This window comes from Carettochelys insculpta, chromosome 8, assembly GCF_033958435.1.
Source record: "Carettochelys insculpta isolate YL-2023 chromosome 8, ASM3395843v1, whole genome shotgun sequence".
NCBI classification, from domain to species: domain Eukaryota; kingdom Metazoa; phylum Chordata; order Testudines; family Carettochelyidae; genus Carettochelys; species Carettochelys insculpta.
Window position 1 is genome coordinate 33,397,557 of NC_134144.1, and position 10,451 is coordinate 33,408,007.

Genomic DNA, 10,451 nt, shown 5'->3' on the forward strand with positions numbered 1-10,451 from the left:
CTGCATACCTCATAACCACAGCACCTGTAATAGCCAGACCATTAGGGACAGGGACTCTATGGGTGGCAGAGGGCTTAGTAAACATGAGGGAGTGGGATGGGGACAAAAAAGGGAAGATTCAGGATAAGATGTTTTCAACGCTCATCACAGCAGCCCTTAAAAATGCAAAACGAGTGAGTAGCGATGGCACTATTTGAGGACCCAGAGAGAGAAGGAAAAGGAAATCTCAACACGGAATGGGGTGATGACTGGAGACCGCATGGGAGTTGCCAGGAAATGCACTGCCATAGGCCAAAAGGACATGGAAAAGGGAAGGGAGTTGCAAAGGCAGATCACGGAACTACGTTAAGCCAAAATTAACTACTTAACCACATGCTCCTGTTTGGACAGCAGACACTGCAGACCTGCGCATGGATACCCAGCCTTGTTCTTCCTCCCCTGGACAATACAAACTAGTAGAACCACCAGCAACTCCTCTCTAGTGTACCTGTACAAACATTCCCCTCACACAGCCAGCCTCTGGGCATGAAGAATACTTGCAGTTGTGAGCCCAGCACTTTGAGCTCACCAATCCCTCTGACAAGGAGAGGAGGAGGAAAGGCCAATGCTTACCTCTGATTTTAACCATCCTCTGACTTATTTGTTCTGCCCTGTCCTTTCATTTTTAGCAGCACTGCTGTTGTTTAATATGTTTTCCACAACTGAGGGTTGTTAGCGTGGTTTGTTAAATGTATTTTCAAGTAACAATTGTTTTAATATAGTTTCAGTTAAAACTTTAATACTTGTTACATTACTATTTGGCTCATAATACATACAATTTAAAATTAATCCATTTTAACTCATCACTGAAACAAAGCCAGAAATCCTTTTACCTAAAGGTGAAATGATCCGCGGAATTAAATAAAAATACATCAGCAAGGTCCCACTTCCACTACCATAGACTACTGCATGTCGCTTAAAGTGCAGCCCCCTCCCTCGCTAACAGACTGACAGCTGGATGTACATCTGCACATTTTCCGGCTTAAGGGTCAAAATAAAAACAACCAGTATCCCTAACAATATTCCACTAGAATTTCCATTTTCTATTGGACACAGGGTGGCTGCACCTCTGTCCGCCTCCCATCACAAAGGGTTTCTCCCTTGGTCTCACAGAATACATGATACTTTAATGGTGAGCAACTTTTTTCTCTGCTACTTCCAACCTATTTCATGAACAGCACTCCTTCCCTTCCTAATGGCCAAATGCACAGACCACTACCACTCTGCCACTGCTGACTCATAGTTAAAAAAGTTCCTTCCTTCTTCCCTCCACATTAACTGCTGATAATGGGCTACATCCTCCATGACTGAACAGACCTTGTCAGCTCTGGCCCTCCTCTTGACTGGTACTCCCTCCTTTTCATAAGCTCATGCATTTAAACGCTCCTCTGGAACCCCCCCACTCATGTATCTGGTGAAGCCGGTCTTTGCCCATGAAAGGCTATGCTACAAAGTATCTGTGCTGCAGGACTTCTTGTTGTTTTTGAAGATGCAGACTAACTCGGCTACTCCTCTGATGCTTCCTTCCTTCTGTCCATGTAATCTGTGAATGGCTTTATCTAACCAGGGAAGCAAACATAATCTGGGTCACCATGAATAACTAGAGAAACCTCACACCATTACTGTCCATAATGTTATTTGGGGGCAGGGGGAGCAGTCCTTTTCTCCATGAATGCAAATAGGGATGAATTAGGAAAGGTCGTAGCATCCGGATCCTTCCAGACCATCCTGCATTTATGTATCCAATCTTGCCATGGTGATCAACCAGCTCTTGGAGCACAACCGTAACATACACCTTTCTGGCTACGTCTAGACTACAGGCTTCTGTCAACAAAACTTCTGTCGACAGAGCACAGATTCAGACTGCAGACCTCTAAGAAGAGATCTGCCAGTCACAAGCATTCTGTCAACATCCCATCACACCTAGTTCCACAAGGAAAAAGAGATGTCTGTGGCGGGTTTTCTAACATTCATCCCCGTGTCTACGGGCCAAATGTTGCCAAAGCCTCTCCTGCCAGAACTTTTGGCAGGAGATACGCATATGCATTATGCAATTTGCGTATCTTTTGCTAACAGTTCTCAGCAAGTTAGATACAGCCTATCACAGGCACTCAGCTTGCACACTGAGGTCAAAACGTCAAATTTCAGCACTCCACCTCAGAAACGTTACTGACCCTGATATAGACCATTATATTTAACCTCGTTCTCCCTTTCTGAATTCAATAACAGGTGTCTGACTAATGTATATCTTCCAGCAAGAAGATGGCACTGCCTTAATTTGAAGACAACATGTAGAGAAACCACCACTTCCCTTAGTGCAGTGTAGGCCAATAATAATTCAAAGATAGCCACACTTCTGTTTATGACCCTTGCAGATTCGCCACAGCCCTCCTCCCCAAATGAATGCCCTCTCCCTCTCCCAGAGATAGGTGCTCCCTGACTACCTTCTACCCCTTGCTCTAACTGTATATTTTGGTGACTCATTGGAGGTGCCACAACTGGAGCTGGGCTGCCAGGGCAGGAGCTGCGGGAGCAGCACAGCTGCTCTGTTGCAGAAGGAGCCAGGTGGAGCTGTGGGAGCCATGCTGGGGGAACTATTCCAGGGGCCACCTCCACTGCCACACATGCATCCCACCAAGTGGTGGGGCACGTGCGTGGAGAGGTGTTTCATGTGTGTGGCCCTGCTGAGCCACATTTCGCCACATCCCAGCACCCCATTTGCTACATGTGGTGAACAGGGAGTGTACTGGACACCAGGGCCTTAGTGGTTTGGCCCAATGGTTTATCACTTTTACTATTAAAATTTTCACAGAGCCTTATTTTTAATTTAAATGTGTCAGACTTTAACTTCTAGCCATAGCATCTTGTTATGCCTTTCTTCACTAAAGCACCTTTTAGTACTCAGTATTTTCTCCCCAAAATGATACTTATATGTTTAGCTGAGACACCTTTCAATCTTTTCCAAAAGTTGAATAGTTTGATCTCTTTAAGCCTTTCACTGTTTGTCTTCCATCTCTCCAATTTCTCTGTATGCATTTTAAAATGCAGAGACCAGAACAGTATGTAGGATTCCATTATCAGCCTCGCTACAGCTTGCACCTCTTAAATCCGGTACTCCCTCGTCCAGCATGACCAAGGATGTTGCCAGAATTGAGAGTAGTCTGCAGGTGCAGGAGGCCCAGCGGGACTGAGAGCAGGAGCCCCTGCTTGCCCCACAGCTGCAGGGCAGGAAGCTGCCAGGGGTCCAGGTGCCCGAGTCCCTCTTGCTCTGCAGTAGTGGGGTAGGAGGCTATTGTGGGGGCCAGGAGCTGGACCCCTGATGGTTCTGCAGAGATGGGTGGCTGCCGCGGGGCTGGGAGCCTGAACCCCCATTTGCCACACAGTAGTGGGGGCTGGGACGCTGCAGTGGAGGCCAGGAGACTGAGACCCCCTTGCCCTGCAGCAGCAGGAGCTGGGAAGCTACTACAGGGTGGAAGTTGAAGCCCTGCTTGCCCTGTGGCAGGGGAGAGAGGCAGGGGCTGGCTGGAGCCCTGTGGCGGCCCTTGGGAGCCTAGGCTGGGACCAGAACCCCAGGGGAGAGAGGCTGCAGCTGCAGTAGTCCCTGAGTACAGCCCTGCACCTTCCCTTATCCAGCAAATTCTCTTGTTCGGGACTTGTCCGGTCCCAAGCATCCCAGATAAGTGCAACTTGCAATATGCTGAATAGGGGTAAAGCACCTCCATGCTCCCCCTTCTCTGTTTACGTATCCCTGGATCACATTTGCCCCTTTGACCACAACATTAATTTGGAGCTTATGCTGAGCTACTTTTCCATATGACCCCTAAATCCTTTTCACTATCAGTGCTGTCCAGCTCCTCATTCAATTGATATGGCCCATGCTTTGTTCCTAGATCATCATCAGTTAAATAGCTTTTGCCATTTTTCCTTCTGAGTCTTTGTGCATTCATACTTTTTTGCAGTAGTGTTTTAACTAAGATAACAACTTCTTCACCATTTTAAAGATGCCCTTTTATGCCAGACAATAAACATTCCTTATAGATCCAGTATAAATCTACTTGTTCTTGTCCTGCACGTGAAAAACAATCATGAAAACACCAGGCACTGTAATTGGGTCTATGGGATAAAACACTGAACTCTGTCAGCAAGCCTCCACGAGCAGCAGCACAGGCCCAAGCCTGGATGAAAGAGGGCTCGTCAGATGAGTGTTGAAGCGCTGACAGTCGAACAACACTACAAATGAAATCTGATGCCAGTACAACTAAATGATAAAAGACGCCAGCTCGGATGTCGCCCGGATAAACAAGGTCCGTGATACCAATCGAGTGATCAGGGTTGGGTCGATAAGTTGGCTCGATAAGTTGGCTATGATATAGTAGATTGGTGCAGAGCTAGTCTACAGAAACTACGCCACTCCGCACTGGACAGGAAAAGATGGAAGGAAATAGTGAGAGAAGCATCAGACACCAATGGGCACTGAGCCCGTGGTTACTGATGATGATAAAATGTGGCTTGGGGGGGGGGGGGGGCGGAGTATCCCTTAAAAGTAACAGTTGTGGTCCCTTGGGGGTTATTTTCCCTAAGAAAACGAGTGAGCCCTGAACCAGATCTGCTCTTCTGGACCAGTAAAAGGGGCAGCACTTCCGAGCCTTGTGAAAGCAGCAGAAACAAGGAGGTTGTCACAGGGACAGGGCAGCTGGCAGATGCTGCAGGCTCCTCGAGACAGGGACCAGCTCCCACCACGGCTCTGACGCCTGCCCTCGGGCCCGGCTCGTCGAAGGGCTGTAGCGCGGGCCCAGCTCTGGGCGACGGAGGCGCGTGCGGGGAGAAAGCGACGCTCCCGCTCCAAGGCCCCAAGCCGGGGCTGCCCTGCAGCCTGAGCGCGGCCGTGGGAGGGCGCGGCCGGGACAGCGCCCGCCGCGGCCCCTCTCCGCCCCGCCCCTCCGGCGCGACCAATAAAGTTGCTACAAAGTGACCTTGAGACGCTGCGTTTACGTTCCCCGGCTGTGCATCCGGGTGTTCCTCGCCCCGCCGCGCCTGCGCACCGCGCTGTCCCATTCAGTCTGCTCGACCTCTGCCGCTGCAGCCGGTAAGTGGGGGAGGCGCTGGGGGGCCCGCCCCTGTGCGGCGTCCCCGGCCCTCACCGTTCGTGCCCTCTCCGCAGGGAGGCAGATTCCAGCGCCCAGAAGGCCCCGGGGACACAGCGCCGCCCGCAGCCCTCTGCCATGTTCGCCTGCGCGAAGCTCGCCTCCTCCCCGGCCCTGGTGAGTGGTGCGCGCCCCAGCCCCGGGGATGAGCGGCGCCGGCGGATGTAGTAGCAGCGGGGGCAGGTCGGGGCTGCTTGGGGGACGCGGCGATAAGTGAGCTCTGGTCGAGGCCTGGCTCCCGCAGCCCCTTGGTGCCGGGCTGCGCCGCGCCGCGTGGCGGCTCGCGGGCAGGCCCTAGCGGGGTCTGCGGGAGAGGGACGATCCCTGGCCCGAGAGCTCGGCGCGGCGCCTGGGGCCTAGCCCCCGCCCAGCCACTTGCTGTCGGTCAAACTCCAGCCTGTCGCTTCCGCTGTGCATGAGGGAGGCTCGGCGCCCGCCCCGGCCGGGGATTTCTCTGCTGCTGCCGCCGGGCCCGCGGCCTCTCCATTATGCCGTGGACACGGGCTGGGCACGAGTCAGCGTGACCTTAGAGCGCCGGGCGCCCAAGGACACCAGCAGGCCGCGCTGGAGCGAGCTCATTCATTGCTCGCGCGCTAGATGGAGTTAGGGGTGTTTGGCTCCCAAAACTGTCCGGCTCTTCCTTGCAGGAGAGCGAAGGACTTCAAATTGTTCCGCTGAAGGACGGCTCAAGCGTCTGCTTCATTTGTCTCACCGCTGAAACATGAAGGCAGTTACTTGTCATGTCACTTGGAAAGAGTATTCTTGCAGCCACCTGTGTTTCATGCTGTAGCAGAACAGTGATACAAATGAACCAGCCAGAAGCACTCGTTCTAACGATTTAAACAAGTGGTTAGTAACTTGAGCAGAATCAGGTTACATATGTTCAATATTCTCCTTTCAACTTCAAAATGTGGTGTCATTTCCCCTTTTATTATTGTTGTTAGCTAGATCACACTTAAATATTACATGCCTTCAATATTACAGATCTGTTTAACAATCGCTCCAAAGAATGGATTCGCATAAACCTGAGCATCAATCCTTAAAAGAACCCATTACAGCAAAGGTGGCCTTGTGTTAGGTATCACATAATGAAGGGATCCAAGTGAGAAGTGAAAGTTTTTGTTCTTAACATTACTAGATGTTACCATCTGTGGATTGCCACTGTCCACTGCCTTGACCTTTAAGATCAAAGACTTAGTGACTAGCAAAATCCTTGGGCTTAAAAAATGTCACTGTTAAAAGTCAGTGCAGTTAAGTAGATATATATCACTGTTTTCTCTTACAGATCCGTGCAGGATCAAGAGTCTTGTACAGACCAATTTCTGCATCGGTGTTTTCTAGCCCAGAGGTCAGGACTGGAGAGGTACCTTTTATAAACTAAACTCTGTAGCTTCCTAAACTATCTGGTGAGCCCAACTGTTCACATCCTAGCTTTCAAATGTACTTTTACAAAATAAAATATTGACTGACAGATGCATAAGGGAACATCTTTTTCTCATCAAATCTACAGCCCATTATGTTCAAGTAATATGTAGAAGTCTGAATATCTAGTCACAGACTCTAGCTAACGCTTTACGCATTTGGGTTTATTGTATTTTTAGTAGAACAGCTGAATAACTCCAAACTTCAAAATAGCCATGAAATGTTTCTGTATTTAAGTGTTTTTCATGTTTTGTTTCCTAGGGCAGCGCAACACTAAATGGGGCCCCGAACCCTGTCTTCCAAGTAGCACTTAGAGAGTTCCAGACTAGTGCTATCAGCAGGGACATTGACACTGCTGCCAAATTTATTGGTGCTGGTGCTGCCACAGTAGGAGTGGCTGGTTCCGGTGCTGGTATCGGAACTGTCTTTGGTAGTCTAATCATTGGTTATGCCAGGTAATCCTCTTTTATGATATCATTTAAGGATATGTAAACCTGTTGATCAATTTGAAGATATATATTGGTAGCAAAGTCTTGGTGATCTTCCACTAAAACAATCAGTGTGTAGAGTTGAATAAAGCTAAGATCTTGGTTAGATGGAATATTAGCTAATAGCACACCAGGCAGAAGTCCTGAACTTCCAAGGATTGTCGACACAACATAGCTTTTAGCAAGATTGCCATGTCAACACAGTTGGGTCACTAAAAGTCTGATATTTTAAACACTGTCAGCACTTCAGATGTCAAAATTCTACAAGGGGGGGGGCTCATGTTTGTTACAGAGAGTGTTCTGTTCATACTGCCATTTGCCACAGCAAACCTTGTCTTATGGAGTTGCAAGGGGTGGGGAGAGGAAGAGGTATTTAAACACATGTGAAGGACAAAACTTTTTAGTGTAGGCAAAGCCCTAAGATTGTGGACTTCAGTACACATCTCCATAGAGCTGGAAGGGAACTTAGGAGGTCATTGTGTCCAGTCCCCTACCCTCTTGGCAGGGCTAAGCACCATCCCCCTGCCCCACTTTTTTTTTTTTTAAATCTATTTTCCCCAGATTCCTAAATGAGGGCCCCCTCAAGAATTGAACTCACAACCCTGGGTTTAGAAGGTCAATGCTCAAACCATTGAGTTATCCCTCAACTTACTTAATTTCATGTTCAAAGTTTGTCTCCGTTTCTGAACCCCCAGAACCTATTTTAGACCAACTATAACTTTAAAAACATATTGTACGGGAAAACTGGATGGTGGATGTTAATACTAACTTTGAGGTCCTGTGCCTTTTCTAACCCAACTGACAGTTTTTGTTCTTAAGAGTATAATTCTTGCTACAGCCCTGAAATCTTCTGTCAAGTACAATGTTAGTCACTGCAGAAACTACTTCCATGTCAACCAACTAACGTCAGACAAGCGATTCCATTCTTGGTGCTTGAGGGAGACCCTTTTTAAAAAAGGGAATGTTAGTTCCATGTGTTCTGTAACTTTGCTGCTTCTATTTCACTTACTTCCCATGCAATAGTACACTTGAACCTCTGCACTCTGGGTGTCCATCATTTTGGAACTCCTATAGCATGGACCCTGGGAGCTGTTAGCTGAGGGAACAGCAATGGCACACCATGCTTCCCCTGTGGCATTTCCCCACCACTTACCTAGCAGGGTGGGGCACAGAGCTGTGTGTGCCCCCAGGAGCAGGGCACCAGGTAAGCACCGGAGCCCCCTCATGTCCAGATCCCACAGCACTCTCCATGGCCAAGCAAATTCTTCAATCTAATACATTGTGTTTTCTAAGGGTTGCAGGATTAAAGAGATTCATATATCCCAAATCTTATGACTGAAAAGACCGCAGATGACTTGGGTGTGAAATGACAAACCCTGTGCTTCCCTGTCTTTTTAAAAAGTTCGCCCACCTTACCTCGGTGGTGGGCAACCTGTGGCCCACTGGGGCAAACCCCATCTGCATCCCTGCCCCATGCTCCTCTTGTGCGCAAGGGCCCCAAATCCTCACTCTTCCCACTCCTTCCCTGCAATTTGAAGTGAGTGAATCAGTCTGTGCTTCTCCCCCTCCCTCCCAGAACTGGAATGCTGTGAACAGAAGATTCAGTGTTCCAGCTCTAGGAGGACAGGAAGGAGCAGGGATGAATTACAAATGCTCCAAAAGTGCTGTGAGGTGGAGAAATGGGTATGTATGGGACTCCAGTGCATCTGAGGTGGGTGGAGGAGGTGCGCAGACAGGAGCTGTGCCGACCACAGGTGAATCCCCAGTGTGCTGCTGTGGCCCACTGAGGTGAAGGAGGGAGGGATCCATCCCTGCCTTACCTTGTTTCTCTCTGTGAACTCCTGTGAAGTTTTAACTTTGCACTAAAATCCTGAAGGCTTTTTTGTTTTTTAAATCACTCAGGAAACTTTTAACCAAACTAGAGGGAGTATTTGATACTACAAAAAAAGACTGATTCACTCTGACATTCATATGGCTTCTGGGTTTTGTTTTGTTTTTTGTTTTTTTTTTTCCCCCTGGGGGCAGAGAGGGCATGGAGGCAAATGTTGCAACATACTAAGCCAGAATTACCTTCTCTTCTTTGATTCCATACTTAAGGATATTCAGTGACAGAGAGAGAGCCGTGTTAGTCTGTATTTTATCAAAACAAAAAAGCAGTCATGTAGCACTTTAAAGACTAACAAATAATTCATTGGGTGATGAGCTTTTGTGGGACAGACACACTTCTTCAGGTCATAGGCTTACCAGATATTCAGTTATTCAAGGCTATTCAGTTGCAGTTTTGTAACACTAAGGGGGCTCACAAACAATCTCAGGAAGAGAAATAGAGTTGTGGGTTACTTCTAAGCAAGTGTTCAGAATAATTCTGGCTATATAATAAACTCGGGCCCTTAAATATTCTCAGTTTGCACTGCATGCCAGTGGAATGAATTTGAGAAAGCTTAAGCTGATAATGGCGGCATATGAACTCTACCTGTTGAAACGTCTGCCTACAAAAGTGCTTTTGGTTTTGCACTTGTACAGACAGGGCCTTCAGGCTTGTAAAGTTGAGTTTATGTAAAATGTCAGCCTGAACAAGGGTATACTAATATGAAATGTATACAACTTAAATCCAGTCTTAATTTACTCGGAAGTCATAATTGCATGATGAAGTCTGTTACCGTTTGTGTGGGTTTACTATGCGTCTTCCCTGCTATTGCAAGGAATCTGTAGCCTGAAAGTAACTTGAAAATTCTTAACCAGCTTTATCAGATGCATCAAACTGTTCTATACACGTGCAGATTAACAATTTATACCTCCACTTTTTCTTTTTTAGAAATCCGTCTCTGAAGCAGCAGCTGTTTTCCTATGCTATCCTGGGATTCGCCCTGTCTGAAGCTATGGGTCTCTTTTGTCTGATGGTTGCTTTCTTGATCCTGTTCGCAATGTGAAGAAATCCACTGCTTGTAATGTTGGCATTAGTAAACAACAAACATAATTGTATGTATTTTACTGGGACATGCAAAATGTTCGTCTGGAAACAAAGTTTGTTTCCAAAGTCATTTCATTAAAGACAAAAACTTTAGTGGTCTAGTTGTGGCCTTTGTTTATTAATTGGAACATTGTTGATTGTGTGCAGAAGTTTTTGGGGCAGACTGGAGGATGTTTGTTAAATGTGGAAAAACTGTAAATTGGATTTGCAGTGACCACAAATATGTCCTGATCACTGTGAATTGCCAAAGAGTGCACGATCCTGAAACCATAATTTGATTGCCAAGTTTGAAATGCACATTTGGAGGCTTTCTCTATGTAGTTGCAGCCAGTTTTAGTTCTAAGTTGCATTTGTCTGGCTTTCTCGGTAAAGACCTCTAAAATAGCC

General features: G+C 47.5%; 1 protein-coding gene across 2 annotated transcripts; it reads left to right on the forward strand.

Annotated features, from left to right (window-relative positions):
• The first annotated feature begins 4,986 nt into the window (after positions 1 to 4,986).
• On the forward strand, positions 4,987 to 10,157 carry ATP5MC3 (ATP synthase membrane subunit c locus 3). Of its 2 annotated transcripts, XM_075001750.1 has the most exons (5): positions 4,987 to 5,125; positions 5,201 to 5,300; positions 6,469 to 6,546; positions 6,867 to 7,060; positions 9,909 to 10,157. In XM_075001750.1, the coding sequence occupies exons 2-5, from the start codon at positions 5,262 to 5,264 to the stop codon at positions 10,021 to 10,023; spliced, it is 426 nt and encodes a 141-aa protein (XP_074857851.1). In that variant the 5' UTR covers positions 4,987 to 5,125; positions 5,201 to 5,261; the 3' UTR covers positions 10,024 to 10,157. The 2 variants fall into 2 exon arrangements, with proteins under 2 accessions (XP_074857851.1, XP_074857852.1); XM_075001751.1 differs by lacking the exon at positions 4,987 to 5,125 and having other exon boundaries at positions 5,132 to 5,300; positions 6,469 to 6,531.
• The last annotated feature ends 294 nt before the right edge of the window (positions 10,158 to 10,451 follow it).

Bases quoted from the DNA above. Each gene is read 5' to 3' on its own strand.
- ATP5MC3 (XM_075001750.1), top strand. From the start codon at position 5,262: ATGTTCGCCTGCGCGAAGCTCGCCTCCTCCCCGGCCCTG. The intron at 6,547-6,866 runs GTACCTTTTATA...TTTGTTTCCTAG, and splicing joins CAGAGGTCAGGACTGGAGAG to GGCAGCGCAACACTAAATGG. The intron at 7,061-9,908 runs GTAATCCTCTTT...TTTCTTTTTTAG, and splicing joins CTAATCATTGGTTATGCCAG to AAATCCGTCTCTGAAGCAGC.